The 18423-nt window shown below is 35.8% G+C and overlaps 1 protein-coding gene across 3 annotated transcripts in view; it reads left to right on the top strand.

The window, feature by feature from the left end:
• The window catches only part of htt (huntingtin), a 147524-nt gene extending 129660 nt beyond the window's left edge, over positions 1 to 17864 (top strand). For all 3 annotated transcript variants that reach the window (XM_070105694.1, XM_070105693.1, XM_070105692.1), the window contains 2 exons: positions 8111 to 8379; positions 12095 to 17864. In XM_070105694.1, coding sequence (XP_069961795.1) covers positions 8111 to 8379; positions 12095 to 12577 — 752 coding nt within the window. In that variant the 3' untranslated portion in view covers positions 12578 to 17864. The remainder of the gene's footprint in view (positions 1 to 8110; positions 8380 to 12094) is intronic.
• The last annotated feature ends 559 nt before the right edge of the window (positions 17865 to 18423 follow it).

The raw sequence follows: 18423 nt of genomic DNA, 5'->3' as shown, positions 1-18423 counted from the left end.
ATTTCACTTGGACAGATATTTGTACTTTGTGTACCCCATTAACTCCTAAAGAGTAGATCACTAGATCGTCATCGAACGCCGAATCGTTTTATTTTTACCACAAATATATTAAGGTGTAGTTCAGATGACCTCTTACGGTTCCCTCTGGGCCAGAGGTTCGCAAGTTCTGGTTGTTGGCCAACGCTTGCTGAGCTCACTTGACGACGCAAGCAGATATCGAAGAACCGACTCGACTCCAATCAGATGAAATTGAGGAAAGGGTGCGCTCCCTAGCCAGTTCATCGGCTTTGCAGTTATATCTAAATATGGAAAAAACTTGAAGCTATTGCTAATGAGGGCATGTACTCCTTGTCTAATTTTGAGCGCACAGTCAGCGAGCTCAACAGTATAGTCGCTCGGGTGTCAGAGTGAATGTACACCTCTCTAAAGGATGTTACACTCCGGAGCAGTACAACTACTGCTGCCTTGATGTCACTATCTCCGCTATTTTTCTTTTTACTTACTTTTTCTGAAAATGTTTTGTAAAGTACCTAAACAAAACTTGTTGTCACTGATATATGACAACAATACAAGTGTGATCACTTACTTAAACTAGGCGTGTGGGACGCCCTTGATATAATGGTATGGAATGATATTAATGAAAGAAATGTAAAACATCCTAACTTCGCCCAATATCGTGTACTGATATCCATCATATATTCAAGAAACGTCAGAGACCCTATAAAATATATACTTGTATGTATATAAATGATCAGTATGACAAGCTGACTCGATTCAACTATGTTCGTTTGTCCGTCGCTTGTTTTTGAGATATCGATCTGGAATTTTGCTCACGTTCTTTTCTCTCTAAAATGCTGCTTCTTACATGGAAAACTTTAGTATTTTTCGAGAGCGTGGATTATTGGCGAACGGTACAATCTCCAAACACATGTTTCAGAGCGGACTACTGTAAAACATAGCTGCATGAAAACTAACCTATTAAGATCAAGTTATTAACTTCCCGCTAAGAAAATGGAAAATTTTCTAAAAATCGGGAAGATATTGGTTTCACCCCATTTTGCAAAAATCGAGTTCTCAACAGATCTCGACGTTTTGAGGGTCGTCTGTATGTATGTCTGTATGTATGTGTGGATGTATGTGTGTGTGTGTGGATGTATGTGACCCTCTTATAACTTTTAAACGGCTCAACCGATTTGAATAGCTAAACGGCATTCCAAAGGGTTTCATTGCACTTGAATTTCGTGTGAGTTTGGACCCAATCGGACCAGTAGATTTTGAGAAATCTCATAATAATTTTGAAAAATCGACACTAAAAACTAATCAGTTCTAAACCTTAAAGAAACACATCGTTTGCCGCAAACCGGGTCGAAATCGGTTGATTTACTTGCTAGATTGTGAAAAAAGCGAAATTTGAACGTTAGCGTATGAAATTAGAGGGAAGTTGCAGGGATGGCCCTTGAGGCCAACCGTTTTCCACATTTTTTTTTATTTGTGAAGGATACTAGAGCTATGTTTACAATTTTATGAAATATTATATATTCGGTTTAGTCGTCCTTAGCCTTGCTCACCATTTTTTAGATGTTTGGTAATCATTACTATGTACGTGATATATTTTAGTAGGTATGTTATCCAAATAATACTTGGGTACGTATAATAAAATATTTGTATAAAAGTGACTCTCTTATATATGGTATGTAACTTAAAGAGCAAAGCTTACCTTTTTATTATGGTTTGCTTTGAGTTCAGCTGCTATTCCCACACAATCTGCACTCCACCCCACAAACACAACGTTGTAAACTTCTAATGCTGAAACAATTTATTTTATACTTAAACTATGCGGTTCTCGTGGATTGTCACACATTCCTATATATAGGCACACACACCCATACATATATATATATATATATATATATATGCATTCGGCTTTGTGAGTAAATAGTTGTAGTTAGGGCGTTTCACAAGCATACGTTCCCACCACCACAATCCATCCGCACAGCCATTCATCGTTGTCTGCAATCACACCTTGACAGCAGAAAAAAATAGCAACAACAACAGCAACAAAATCACCTGCATCTCTCTAAGGTCACATGTTGACTGGTGTCGTGTACTAGAAATGGTTTTGCATAGTCTGTTGCCTCGTAAATCGAAAATCTCCCTAATCTATTGGTGCGGTTTTGCCAGTTGCCCCATGTTAGCGCTGTCTCTGGCGAGCTTGACGTTGAAGGCTTGCGTAAGCACACTTCTATCTGTTTGCGTGTGTGTGTTTAAGGGGGTGTATGTCGGTGTTTTCAATTTTTATCCCGCACATCATTTGAAATGCATATATACCGTTATACCTGCTGCTATACTTATGTGTATGTGTGTGTGTGTTGGGAGATTTCTTGCATTCTCGTGCGATTTATCTTACCTAAAAGAACAGTGTGCAATTATAGAAATAAAATAATAGATAAAAAAGCAAAAATAAATATATACCTTGTATTTTATACATCTTCTTGCCGAAGGAGTTAGACAGTTGGGTGGATAAATAGACAAAATTCGAATGCTTAAATTTGTGAACTGCTAAAAAACCGATTTATTTAGTTTTTTTAATTTTTTACGCGTGCAATTTTTCTATTCAATTCTGAGAATTTTACCTCTCACAAATTATTTTTAAAAAATAATGCTCCTAAATGTAGGCAAAGACTATCATTATACAAGTATGTTGTTAATTTCAGAATTAAGACTAGATCGATACAGTGTAGTTCCTGTATTGTAAATTAAAATTAGTAATCACTCGTGCCATTCTGAATGACATTGCCAATTTTAATTCAATTAAGATGTATCAACGAGTGCTTCTCAAGTTAGATAAAACCAGATAAAACGTACGGTTGCACCGAGGCCAAAATATTCTTCCCAGGTGCATTTCTTATAGCATAAAAGGATATAAAAATAACTTTTGTCTCGATCAGTTTCAGCGATCAGCTTCGATGACAGCTATGTCTTATAGTGATCCGATATCGGTGATTCCGCCAAATGAACAACTTCTTGGGGAGAAAAGAGCGTATGTAACATTTTAGATCGATATCGCAAAATGTATAGGGTGTCCTACGTTTCCTTCGAATTATTATAAAGTTCATAGCAAACTTTTTATACACTGTTCATGTTTTAAATACTATTAAAATATTAGTATCTGAGTTGTGATGAATATTAGTACTAACTAGAACTAGCATCAATTCAATACCGACATAAATTGAAATTATAGCAATCAATATATTTATTTATTTCAACACCAATATTAATAACCATATATGAGTTATCCGTTAAAATAGAAAATCAGTAAAAATAAGTACTATTTAAGCATAAAATATAAATATAAAACTATTAAGGACACCAACAACATTATTATTACCATTACCAATACCCACATCATTACCAATTCCAGTAAATTAACAACACCAGTACCATTACGCATATCAATACTATTATTAATATCAGTATCAAAATCAATATCTAAAACAATACCATTACTTACTGCTACTTATATCAGTAAGAATATCGGAACCAATACAAGCAAAAATATCAATATCACTATGATTACGAGAAGTTACAAAGTTTTTTATACAATTAGCAACACCAGTACCATTACCAATATAAAACAATTAACAATATAAATCGAGTACTATTTTTAGTAGGAAAAACAATTTCTGTGCAGTTACCAAAATTAGTACCATTACCAATATCAATGCCATTACTATTAGCAGTACCTATTTTATATCATTACCAGTACCATTACTTACCAATACCAATACCAATATCAGTACCAATATCGGAATCAGTACAAGCAAAAATGTCAATTTCACTATCAATACGAAAAGCAAAGAAAATATTAATACAAATACCTCACCAATGAGCATATCGCAAACCCCTACACTTTCCATGACCACTCTTTTTTAATATTATTTTCGCAGAATATTTACACTTCGATCCACAATGCAACCATTACTTCACTGAGTCTCGTCAATCACTACCTGCAATATTTGCGACCAAACTCCGTACGGTTGTTGGGCTCAATGATTTCCCCATTGTTCTTGCTTTTGTTGCCGTATTTTAAACAGTTTACAGTTGAGTGCCAACGTATACAACAAAGTTGAAAACAAACAGATAGACGTGAGAGCAATAAAAGTGGGAGGTCGTACTCACACACACACACATACACAAACGCGCGTGTAAGCGCACGCAGACAGTGGCATGAACAAATAAGCTTGGCAAACAAGCGATCGGTGGCGTAAAAGTAGGACAATAGAAGCAAAACCGTGCCAAACAGAAAACTAGTTGGGCCCCAAAAGCCACAGGCACCCACAGCGACTGGACAGCGCGACCGGCTCCTTGCGTAGAGCTACCTTATGAAAGGGGGCGGAGGTTTTGCAACGAGTTTGGACAGCAGATTTTTGTTATGTTTTATCATTTGTATTGTTGTTGTGCGCTCTTTTTAGCGGTTTGGCTTGCACAAATTCTGCGCTGCTGCGCCGCACGCTTTAGCTCGGCTTTATTTATTTTCCACATTTTTTGCGCAACCTCTGGCCGCGTCATCACGGTTAGTGTGGTGTGATGTGCTGTGCTGGACGCCAGGATGTGTGGCAGTGCGTGTAACCTGCAAGAAAATCCATAAAATATAAAATGCAAATTTATTTATGTGCGTTCGATGCCAAAGCGACATTGGCTTAGCGCAAGGGTTGGCAGAAGGATTCTAGCAATATCGATATGCATACTATGCCACAACAACAACAGCAGTCGAGAAGCAACAGCCAAACGAAGAGTCGAATGTCCGCATCAACCTTTTAAATCGAACATGGGTCGAGCGCGTACACGGACGGACACACACACAGACTCGCAATTAAAGTGGAGGCCGATGGGGTGGGTTTGCCTTCAAATATTATCGGCCAAATTGGCATTGGCGTTGCTGTTGGTGTTTGCGCGCTGCTCCATGTTGTGCTGTGCTGTGCTCTGAAGCGCTGTAAATAATGGCCAAGCGAATGCGTTTTGAAAGCAATAAGCAGGAAATCAATGCGCACACCATTACCAGGCACTGGACTGAAAGAAAGGTGCGGGCGCGCCAAAATAACAAGCAATAAATGGCAAAGGATTTTGATATTGGGAATAATTGGGTGATAATTAGAAAGCAAGCGTACTAAGCGAATTCTATATTAATGCCACTCGCACATTTGTTGTTGGTTGGTGGTGGTGAAGCGACGGAGGCATGAGCGCTCGAACCACACACAATATGTGTGCGTATAGGCACTCGACTGCCTGCTGCGGCGCCTACACGCATTTGCGGCCGAACATATTTTACGATTTTAGCAAAAGTTTTGTTGCTGTTCTTGTTGTTTTGCTTTGTTGCATGAAATCGGCGCTCGTAATTTCTCAAGCGCGACGTGCTTAGAATTTAAGAAAATTCGTTTGTGAAATATTGTTGCTGTTCTATTACAATTGAGCGGTTAATTTATTATAATTCGCCTGGAAATTTATGCGACTGTAAATGAGTGCGTCCTTATTTGGTTTTTATTTTCGGCAACCTTAAGCTGTGGGATTTTTTATTTTGTGTTACAGCTTTGTGAAAGCTGCTTGTTGCCACAAAAATGTTGGGGGAGGAAACTTTAATTATAACTTAAATTTTTAATTTACATAAGAATCTTTTATTAATAGTAGTAGGGGAATTCGAGGCTTTAAGCCCGCTGATTATTCAGCCAACCCTACTTCATCAATAGATAGCGCTGTTTATCGTAAAACGAACACACGAGCAGCGCTCGTAAAACACTAAGTAAGCGAAAATTCTCGGAAAAATTCTAAGTTTATCGTAGAGAACGCCAGTTTTGACTAAACGTCAAAAGGTCGCTGTAACTGCCCGTTTTGAGTATTCGACAACTAAAGTTTGGCTTAGAGCCTCAATTACCAGTTGAGGTAAAATCAAAAAAATAATGCTTCTTGAGCTTCGGACACTAACTGTTATCATTGTTATTTTACCGGCAGAAAACACTCCTCAAATCATTTTAAGGAATTGCTGTCGAGTTTCAAGTCCTTGGCCGGATAAAAACCCTCGGCCAATCGGTTCGTCAAACTTTCAAAGGTATTATTAAAATTCTTTTTATAAAAAAATTTTACAATTAACAGATATTGAAAATTATTAGAAGCAAATATATACGTATGCATATATAGGTATATGCTAGGAAGTTTCTTCAACATAGTTTTCCCTAAAAAACGAAAATCAGTAAAGTTATCAGTATGAAAAGTAAGGAATTCCGACAATCGTGTACCGCCTTGTTATGATAAGTTGTGATTGCAGTTTTGAGGACATTCGATTTTTGAATTTAAATATATATTTTATAGTGGGTGTCCGACGTTTACTTCTGTGTGTTACAAAGTTCGTGGCGAACGTAATATACCCTGTTCAGCATAAAAATTTAAAAGATTGATGCGAACGAAACTGTGTATCAATTCTGCAATCGTAACAGTTATAAATTCAGCTCGTTCCAAATCAACATTTAAATGATTTTTTTTCTCGTTCATATATGATTATCTCATTGTTTAACTGTGCTCTAAGCTTGACGATTTCTCCTTGTGAAGCGAGCCGATTTACAGACCTTTCTCTGCTCCTGTGTTTGCTGAGCACGAAGTCGGCCCGTACTGCGCCCTTCTCATAAGAGTTTTCGTTTGCCTTCAGTAGATTGCTTCGTATTGTTATGAAGTCAAATTGTTCAGAAAAAAATTTAACTCCATATCAATTATTAGAAATAATTTGAATTATTGGGAGCAACTAATACGCAACTTGTATTCGTGTTGCACTTTTCACGATACCTTATAATGGCAAGCATTCACTTCATGCTCAGGTAGCTTGGTTATCAGTATAGACCTTTGACAAAATATAGCCTAATAATGTTAAGGAGTTCTGCTACAGCGAAGATAGAAAAAAAGAGAACTTCTATAAAGATCTTTATCTTTGTATTATATATTGATGTAGTGATGTGATCAAAATAAACGGAGACTTTAGTGTGCCTTGGGCAATAATCCATGCCAAACTTCTTGAAGATATCTGGTGAAATAAAAAACATTTCCGTTTGTATAATATCTATATCATATATATATTGATGTAGTGATCTGATCGAAATAAACGGAGACTTTAGTGTGCCTTGGACAATAATCCATGCCAAACTTCTTGAAGATATCTGGTGAAATAAAAAAAATTTGCGTTTGTATAATATCTATATCACATAGTGGACCAATAGCGCCGAGGAAATGACGTTTGCAAAATTTCAGATCGAAATCTCAAAAACAGAGTGTAGACCCCTATATGCAGATCGAGAGACAAACCGACATGGCTAAATTGACTCCCTTGGTCACTCTGATATTTATGTATGTATAAATACTTTACAGCCTCTCTGACGTTTCCTTCTGGGTGTTATACATTTCGTGGCAAACAGGGTATATTACTGTTCAGGATATAAATATAAAAGTAATACTGGCGCACAGAATGTGAATTTTGGGAATAATTTGCGATATTTAAGCGTTCTAAAAATGTACTGCTAAAGTCTACTTAACATATATAATATATCAAACACAAGTGTACACTTCGCCAGCTGATTTGACAGTTGTCCCTCTAGGAAATTGTATGCCTATAAAAAAACAGCCCATATATTTTCATAATAAATCTCTATATTTTACCGTTTACTCCTGGCTAATTGTTAAGTAGTTTGTACATATAGACAAAAAACTAACTGCCTTCTAAATCAAGTTCACACTCCAGCGGATAAGAAAAAAATTGCTGCTAATTCATCGAGACACGACATGAAACTTCGCACATTTGTCTTTATCTCTTAAATACTTATATGCATGTGTGTATTTGTAGACAGTAAAAGTAAGGCAGTAAGTGTGCTTGACAGAGCAAAAACTAATCAGTCGATTCCGCAAAACTTGGCGATATGAGTTGAATTATCGCCATCATATATTTATATTAGGTTTATTTATGCGCATATATATATATATACTTTAATATATATATATATATATATATATACATACATATACATTAAGTACATACGTATTTATTTATATATAATATATTTTCAACTACTTGCAGGTTCAGCCAAGCAACTGGAAAATACGGAACTCTCCAACGGCATTGTCCAAGACGAACCAGAGATAATCGCCCAACAGACCGATAAAGTCGATATACTGCTACATTGTATTAAATCATCAACGCGTGATGCCGCCTGGATTTATGGACAAGTGTTGTGCCAAATTATACGTGATTTAGTGCCACCGAATGAAATATTGACGAAGGTCATAAAAGAGTTTCTCGCCATAAATCAACCGCATTGTGATGTTATTGCAATGATTGTGTATCAGGTAAGTCGTGCGAACGACCAAGCAAACACACAAACCCACATACACAAGTAAAACTAAATATAAATATATATGTATATGTATGTGTGTGTTTTTAGGTGTTTGTGTTGTATTTATATACAGTAATAGAAGTACTGCATCATTCGAGCGCTTTGAATATTGAAGTTTTGGAATCCGCAGCTGTGTTGTATCGTTGCGGCATTGTTGCATGTTGCATGTGCGGCACAAGAGGGTCACAAATATAGTACAGCACTATGGACAATTCGTGTGTGCTGCATATGAAGATTTCTTATGTGCACATATGTATATAAGTATGTATGTCCAGGTATCTAGCTTGAGTGGGCGCGTAGGTTATGACTCGTTGGCGTTATACACACAAAGGCATGTAGTTGAGTCACCTTTTGGGGTCGTGTGCTGTTTTATATAAAATTGAGTTGCACTCTTCATTTTGATGTTTTATCTGTACAATCGTTTAGTTCCATTTTGCAACCGCCTGTCTGCACACGTCTCTATATTTCGCAGAACATAAATGGCCATTCATTTGTAGATGCCACTTTTATTGTAGAAAATAAAAGCAGTCCGGGACATATCTGAAAGTGTGTGTGTAATAAAGTTAGCTAAGAATACTAAAACTAAATTCTAAGTTGCGAGAAATACCGAAATTGAGTGTATACACTCAAGATCAAATATGATCCGGACTGGTCTGTATAAATTTCACGCGCAAGCCGAATCGTCACATATTCCTATATTGGTAGAACCTTTTTATATAATTATTCTGTAGACCAAAACCAAAAATAATTTTGTATCGCAATGCATTTCCACAACTCTCGAACGCTCAAGTTTCCGGGAAACTGTTGTCTTATGTTCAGCACGTGTATTATGTGCCAAGGTTAAAAAAACCTACGGTTAAACTAATCCTTCTATTCCATTAAGTTCGATTCGTTAAAGACTTCATTGATTTTAATATGAGCTTAACACTGAGCTGAGGCAATTATTAACTTTCTATGTAAATTAGGGATCGAGTCTGTAGTGTCTAGCTTTTTCTATCTACGTTTGGGAATTGAACCATCGGCCAGGAAATTTATTTTTTCATTCCTACCTTTTTCATTCATTTAATTTTTTTCATTCTACGCGTAAACGTAATTTTGAATGAGTTGGCAGACATTGTGAGAGATTGGTATCTCTAGCTTGTCTGAACTTAAAAATATTACACCTGTTGACACGATTTTTTGGTTCTGACTTCTGCATGTTAAATTTCAGTTTCTCCTACTCCAAAAATAAGAGGAAAAAATTTTTTTTTGATTAAATTTTGCTTTTGTAGAATTTTTTTCGTATTTTTTATATTTGTATAGGCGAATACGAAGGCATCTGATTCGTATTAAAAAAAAGCATATTTTAAGAGCTAAAAATAAAAATTTCAGCGTTTTTAATGCCTGGAATCAGAATTTGAGCATGAAAACCTAAACTAAAAAAAAAAAAATTTTGTTCATGTTTTTTGAGCGGTGTTATTCGGAAGATGGTTCAAAACTACGTGATAAGCTTGGCATGAAAGTTGAAGCATTGAAGTAGTAACTTGTAGTAGATGGCATTCAAAATCCTTAACAAGTTCATGGCGCAATTCAATTCGCAGATGCTGATGAATTCGTTATACAGTAACCTGGATCCCAAACATTCTAAATATTCTGGGTACTTGGTGTATAGTGCTAGAAGTGTTATCCTGCAGAAGATCCTAAACAAAGCAAGGAATTTTCGACTTCGCTGAACATGTGAGCTTTCGGTGCTCTGGAGATCGCTGGGCCATTTGAATTTCAAGACAAAGTTTATTACCCCGCAGTTAAGTTTCGACTCAGAGAAAAAAGAGGTTCTGCATAACTTTTGGGTTTAACTAGAATTAAAGCGTATTCGTGATAAGTTAAATTAAAACTTTCAGCTTTCGTTCTGACTTGTAACCGTGGTTAATTCAGACGGCCGACTTGATCTCTATTGTAATTGTATGTATTCTACGTAGCCAAATCAGCCAGGAAGTCTACAAATGAAGGATTTGGAAAATATTTTCTGGTTTCAGCCGAACAGCTTTATGGTTTAGCTGTACAGACGACTCGGCGGTCAGTGTGATAAATGAGTATTTTTTCCTAGGAGTTTTAACTAAAGAATTTTTCCTGCATAACAAGAAGCATTGATAGTATCTATTCCCTACTGGGCACTTAGTATATAATTTCTCTCATAAGACGTTTACTGTGTGTGAACCATTTGCGCCTAACGGTTTGCCGCTACTAAATAGTGAAACAAAACAATGAAATTTACTAAGCTCTGCGCAAATATGGTAAATCGCGGTGGGCCACTTCAGTCAAGGCACCTAAACACACTCACACATACATATATATTTTTATTCGTGCTTGTGTGAAACACCTGCCACATACGCGACGATAGGAGCACAAATACATGTATATATATGTGTGTGTGTGCAAATACTTATGCAGTTTTTATATTTGGGTAAGCGTGCTCACATTCCTGCCCCGCTTTGTAACCACACGGTTTGGGCGGCGTAAGAGGCAATAGCAGTCTTCATTAGTCTAATAAGCGTGCACACCGAAGTTCAAGGTTGCAAATCTGAAGCGTGCGAGAAATATGCAATAATTTCTTTTTTTAGTTTCCTTTCGTTCGGTTGCTAACTTTTGTTTTATTGGCGCTTTTGCTTTTACTTTTCATTTTTTATTCGCATTTAAGCGCGCAGCTTCTGGCTTGTTAGCTTTTAATCTTAATTTTCGGTTTTACATACATTTTTTTTTTTTTTGCTTCTATTTTTTGCGTAATTTTTTCTGCTTTTTTGTAATTTTTTGTTTGTTTTTTTTTTACCTAGAAATTGTGTTAGGTTTTATTTTCGCAGCACTTACAGTTTACAGCTCTCAGTTTTGCTATCTGGAGCGCAGCAAATGCGTTTAATTCGCGTTCAAGCTTACAGTTTATGCATTTCAATTTTAAATATTTGCCTTGGAAATTTCGCTATTGTTGACTTTTCGCATTTGGCGCTGGCAATTTCTTAGCAGCACTCGGCTACTTGCTGCATTTTAAGAATACGAGGCATACTTACAGGCGCTGAAGCGGCAGCAGCTGGCCTTAAGTAATGCTGCGACTGCTCTAGTGCCCTGCCACTCACTTACGTACCCACTCACCTACATACACACACACACACACACATAAACGTACATACTTTTAAATGTATGAGTGTGCTCCACTTGCCCAGTTGTTGTTGCCGCCACTTGGTTGCAACAAACACCCAATTTAGTTGTCGTCTTGATTTTTCGTAATTTGCCGTTTAAATATTTTCCGTGTCGCTCGCACACACTCTCATATTACTCATCGTCGTTACAAATTGCTGAAAGCGGCTACATACACGCTCAACGTTGTACATTCGACATACAACATTCAACATGCAACATGCGGCATGCAACAGTCTTTGCGCTCCACTCAATGTGCAGCATTCAACATTTAATTTCCTTAGCGTTTTTGTCAGCTTCCTTTTGCAGTGCAACTCACTTGATTTACTGGCGAACACACGCACGTACATACACATACACTTGCAGCCATTTTAACCTAAAATTTTCAGCTCACAATATAAAATATAATTTTTGCAACTAATTTTTCTTGTAAATGCACTCATTCATACAAAACTCTGCTCTTTCCCACTCTCTCAAACGTTTTTCTTGCTTCTCAACAGGTTTTCCGCTGCGCCATCGATTCAACATTCTTGCAAGTGTTGCAAGACTGGCTCATATGCTCGCTGCCCACATTCCTGGCCTTACCTGAACAAAAAGCTGTCTGGTGTCTGAGCGTCATCTTTTTATCCGCTTCCATAAATCTGCATTTGATTAAACTATTTCCGGTGTTGCTGAGCACCGGTGCTGCCGCAGCTGCCACAGCAGTTTCAACAACGGGCGTTGCAGGCGCTAGTGGAGGCGTTAGTAATCTTGATGCTACGACGGCAGCTGGTCGTACGCTCAGTGCTGGAGCCGGTGCGGGTGATAGTGGCGCTGTTGGAGAATTCCATAAATTGGGTCAACATGAAATTGCTTTGTTCGTGACAGCTGCCGTAGATTTTCATGCGAAATTGAGTGCGGAGCAGCGGCTGCGTTTCCGTGATGCCTTTGAGAAATGCTCACACCGGCAAACGGTTTACGCCCAGCTGTTGCAGACTCTCTGATTTAGTCACGCATAGTGTCAGCAACGGCAATGAAATCAGCCAATAACCCATTTTTATTGTTGTTGTTGTTATTGCAGTTGCCATTATCGTTATCATTGTAGCCGTAATATGCGTATTAGTTGAGCGATGTTGCCGGTGTGGCGAGAAGCATAAATGACCTGCACAAGCGTGCTGTTGCACTTTTGTTTGCCTGTGTGTGTGTGTTAAAATCTGTATACTTGTATGTGTGTTTAAATGAGGTCCTTCTTTCATCATCGTGTTGCTGGCAGCTTTGGCAGCAGGTTTAATTTAATGGTTAATATAACGGTAAACCACTTATAAATATATGTATATAGGTAGGTATACCCTCACAGATAAGCGCTGCGGTTTCATTAAGTTGAAAGTGTATACAGGTAATCTAATTTGTTGTTGCTTTTGTTTTATTTCGGTGGCTGTTTTTTCTGTGTCGAGCAGAGTTGATTTATGCAAGATTTATGAAATGAGTTTTTAGGTTAGAAAATTGTATTTGAAGTGCAAAATTATTAAATGTATGTATTAAAATAAAGAATGAAAGAGTATTTTTCGCTGGTTGGCTGGCTAGTGAGGATAAGGGTAACATCAGTAAATATAATTTAAAATTTAAAATTTAAAATTACTTTCCCCCCTCCATCTACTACTACTTATACTTTATCTGCAAAATATTATTGTGAAAATCGACAGATCGTTGCCACACATTTTCCTAATTGAACAAAATATAATATTCCTTAATTGTATTCAATTTAGCATATAATAAGGCAATTAACTAATTGCGCCGTTATTTATTTATTTGGCAATTTACTAATGTAAAAGTCCTATGCAAAATAAAATACCATTTTGACAGCTGTCAGATACTATGTAATTGTTTAAGGTGTCTGCAAAATATTTTTATGAAAGCAGAAAAATCGGGAGAGAATAAAAATCAGTAAAGAAATCGGCAGTCCATAACCGACTCCGAATTGGCAGTAACTCATCTTAATTGTTCTCAATTTAGCATATAATGAGGCAATTAACTAAATGCGTTGCCAAGCATTTTCCTAATTGAACAAAATATAATATTCCTTAATTGTACTCAATTTAGCATATAATAAAGCAATTAACTAAATGCGCCTTTAATATTTATTTAGTTGACTATTAACTAATGTAAAAGCCACATGCAAAATAAAACACCATTTTGATAACTGTCTGATACTAAACTTAAAGGGGTAAACGCCCTCAAGTACGCCATAACTAGGACAATTTACGCTGAGAGTGAAGAAAAAAGGAATCGAACATCTTTCAAGAGTTTAAATATTCTAGCGAAAAAATTAGCAGTAATTAGTTTAAAAAAAAGTTGCAGTTTACTAAGTAATATTCCTCTGAAGCTACAGCTAAGATTTCAAGTAGATCGAGAAAATGACTACAGCGGCTTGTACGATGTTTAATTTTTTCTACTATTCTGTCAATTGAAAATTGGTTTCGGAACCCTAAAGTGTACTTTAAGCCAACTTTTTTTAAATTTATTTTAGTTCCTACATTCGCCTAAACCCTTAAGCTTAATTGAGTATATTTAAACACGTAAAACATTGAGTTAATTTACATCCTAATTAGTTGACTTTTTTTGACCTATTTAAACAAACCAGTAACTCAAAAATATTTAAAATATTCAAATAAAATTTTAGTATGGTATTTTTAAAAGTATTATATAGCTGTAAAGACCAATAAATATGCAAAAAAAATGTTTTAGTGTGTACCCCTTTAAAGCTTTTGCAACTTAAATTCATGTTGTTGCTATTGCTAAGACTCTTATGTAGTTTTTATGCAGAAAAATAAGTGCTGTGGTACTGCTCTAGTAGTAGGGTAACTGCTTACTGCGCATTTTGTTTGGCTTTCTCATTTAAATTTTGAAAGGAAAAATTAAAAAAAATATTTTTAGATTTAAGAAAGCAAAATAAGTAGGTAAGTAAGGTGTTAATAATTACCTCTTTATCAAATGGCAATGGTTTGAAAAGTGAGATCAATTGGATATTCCAAATTTTATTTACACCTAAATTAAAATCGATAATTTTTGATCGTTAGGAAATTTTAAGTAATGATAGCTGGAAAAATAAGAAGCGGTACGTTTTTTTTATTGAACGTAATAAAAAACATATATATTACTATGTAATTAAAGCACTCGAAGATTCTAAAGCAAAATATTCACGGTCCCCTATTACAATTACTTTAAAGTTTGAGTAGATTTATGCTTATTACCTTAGATTTTTTAGGTAAAGATATTTGCTTGAAATAAATAACTAAGCCAAGCTTACAAGTTTTGAAACGACTGACTACAAATCTATATAAACGAAAAACATGTCCTCTCGAGTAATACATTATAACACTGTTCAAATAACGCCCGCACATATTCTCCGTATTGATCGTCTTCCGTTATTTTAATTTCCACGCTACGTACTTCTAAATATTATTTAAGTTTCGTTTAATTGTGCTGCTCGACTAAAACTCGTATTTACAGTGCGTAAATGGCAACAACTTTTCCTACAAACGCAAAGACACACACACACACAAGTATGAACAACCGCAGTCCTCAAATATTTTCCACAACTTGTAGTTGCTGCCACAAGTTGAGTGAAAAGCAAAATTTACTGCATACATTTTTCTTCTCCTAACGTTCCCAGTGCTATTTGAAAATTGTCTAAGATAAAGACAAGCGTGAATAACTAATTGCCAAGATTGGCAGCAGCAGCAGCAGCGGCACAAGTGGAAATTACGCTGGACGACGACAGATGAGCCTACATATATGTAAATAAATTTAGTGGTACTATATACCATAGATATGCAAGAGCTAGTTGCGGGACTGCACGTCAACGACTTGGCCTACACTCATCAACCAAGTCAATCCAACAAGCGAGAGATCTCGGCAACCAAAACTTGAGCGCTGCAAAGCCACTATCACTCTAAATTTCTTAACACCACTTCACACCAGAACCACGTAGCGTGCACCGCTGACGGTAGCAGAAATCAAGAATCCACAATCCACCGTCCCCAGCAACTGTCCACAGTCTGAAGTGCTCAAATATCGCCAGCTCGCCACACTGGACGTCTTGACTGGTTTGGATGGCCGCGCTGCTCGTAGCACCATCTCTCAACGCGGATTCTCTTTTTTTCCGCGTAGAACCCTGCCTTTGCCCATCAAATCTCGTCTTTGCGCTTGGAAGCTGTTGAATTAACTGCGCTGCACACGTCGAGTAAGCGCCAGCGTCTGTGCACTCGTCGCAGCGTCTGTCAATGCGAATGATAAAAGTTTTTAATATTTCGCTCTTTTCTTTCGTTGTTTTTGTTAGTCAAGAATTAAAATTAATTTATGTCATACGTATATATATATATTTAGGTCTGTCTCTATGTACCGCTCTGTAGAATTAAATGTATGTATCAATGCGCTGTGTAACTAATATTAAAATTGTTGAATTGTAAAGCGAGTTCAACATGGCGCGTAAGAGCGCGGAAGAGTGGTAACGTAAAATATAATGATTAGCAAGTTTTTAGTTGCGTGCGCCAAGTGGCGGCAGTGAGCGCAGGGCTATGCGGTATGTGGGGTGTGGCTGTGTGAAAGCGCCGTTGGCAGCACTTGAGTGAAATCAAAAAACTTTTGCAAAATTGTTATTTGCCTAATAAGAAAGCTCGCCGCAGCCGAGTGACCTCGGTTGCGAATGGAAGTTGATTTAGTTTTTGCGGTTTGTCAAAGTAGTTAGTGTGAATGGGTTTTTGTTTGCTTAAAGATAACAAATTTGAATTGAATGGGCTTTAGAAAATTTCTCAAAGCAATCCAAGAAGAAATACAGTAATAGACATTCAAATACGTAAACATAAATTTACTATAAATGCAAGAAGAAGGTAAGATGTAGCAGGAGTCTGTGTATTTGTTACTACGTGATAATAAAGCGCCTAAAATTAATTAAAATATGAATATGAAAACTATTTTTCGGCTTAAGAAATCTCATTTGGTTGAAATTTTTTTGAAAATTTATTTTGTAAAAGAAAGTTGAAATGTGTATTATGTATAATATGCTAATTGTAAAAGAAACTAAATAATGTAATTTTTATAAAGAAAGTTCCAAAAGTATCACTTGTAATCACCATTCTTGTTATCCACTATTAACTACATAGTTGATATACAAGTATATATGTAGATATGTACGTCTGTAGGTATTAAAAGTATGAAAGCTTAACAAAAGTGTGAATTTATATATATATTAGGGTGATCTTTAAACAATCAAATATGACAAAAACGTTAATTTCGACGCACTGAAGCTACAATACGCTTCACAGGTTGCATTTCGTATAGCATAAAATGATATAAAATATCTTTATATTGATTTGGAGCGGTCAGTTTGTATAACAGCTATATGCTATAGTGGTCCGATCTGTGCATTTTCTTCGGAAATTGTAGTGATGAATAGAATAATAATCTGTGTCGAGTTTCGTGACGATAACTTGTCAAATACAAAAGCTTTGCATACAAGCACTTGAGTTCGATTGTGCAATTTGTATGACAGCTACATGCTATAGTTGTCCGATATCTGCGGTATCGGTTTTCTTGAAACGGTATTTTCAGAGTCGGTGAGTAGAATTTCTCTAAAAAGCGGCTAACGCGATCGACTTTACATTTTCACATCATCTGCTTGGATATATTTGTCAGTTAATTGTCGAATGAATGCGGTTTTTGTTATCAACTACGATTTTTTAAACAACTCTGAAGCGTAAATTTTTTCACAAAAATCGACTTTTTTTTTTTGGAAAGCTCACCTTGTCATAAAACTTGATGTCCTACCCGGTTCCATTCCATAGGAATAAATTACTTATGTTAACTGGGATTACAGTAGTAGCACGCATAACAATTATCTTCGTATATTTAAGGCCCACCCTAATATATATTGATTATAATGGTCAACTTAAATTCTTATTAAACAAAATTTATATACTAGCATATAGTATATACTTTACATAAAATTTACACATTCCCATGTATGTCATTAAAAGAACTAAAAATTTCTTGAAAGTTTCCATAAATCATCAATTTAATTTAAATTTTTCATAAACGTCAATGCATAAATGAACAATCCTAGCGATAAAACACTATTATATATATTTATTTTATCATAACAAATTATTAACAACAACTAATTAAACGCAACTGTATGCTTCCCAATTTCGTGTATTGCTGTTAAAATAAAATGTATATTATTGAATAAATTATGCAATTTAATTGAATAAAAAATAATAATAATCAATTATGCTCTTTGTTGTTTTTACTATTACGCATTAGGTGTTGAATAAGGGTTAAAAATAACACTTTGAACCATAACAAATATTTTTCGCTTTAAAAATGGTGAAAATTGGCAAACTAAATAAGCTACTTATTTATGTAGTTGCTTTCCAATGAATTTTTAAAACTATATACTATTTTCATGAAATTAATTGTTGAATAAACTCAAAAAAAAAACAATAAATGTATTAGCTCTCAATTAATAAATGCTTTTTATAATTTTCAATTGAAATTTAGTAATACTAAGCATGGTATCAGCAAAGATTTCATCACATACATTTCAATTTCGCATATTTTTCTGTACGATTTCAATCTGGTCGTCCCTCTTTTTCCAATTGCTAAACGTCGGACCTTCTAAACTTTGACAGTTGCCTGAGTGCAGAAGGTTTTGACGTTTAGCAAATGCGCTCTCATTTTCAGTGAGTGTAATAAGAATAATAAGTTTGAGACTTGATATCCTTTAAATATCTGGAAAATACCGCGGTAATGGTGGCCCCATATTTTGTTGTGGATTCTTGTGGAACATTAT

Source organism: Bactrocera oleae, chromosome 2 (assembly GCF_042242935.1).
Source record: "Bactrocera oleae isolate idBacOlea1 chromosome 2, idBacOlea1, whole genome shotgun sequence".
In the NCBI taxonomy this organism is placed as follows: domain Eukaryota; kingdom Metazoa; phylum Arthropoda; class Insecta; order Diptera; family Tephritidae; genus Bactrocera; species Bactrocera oleae.
This window is presented reverse-complemented; position numbering and strand designations above follow the sequence as displayed.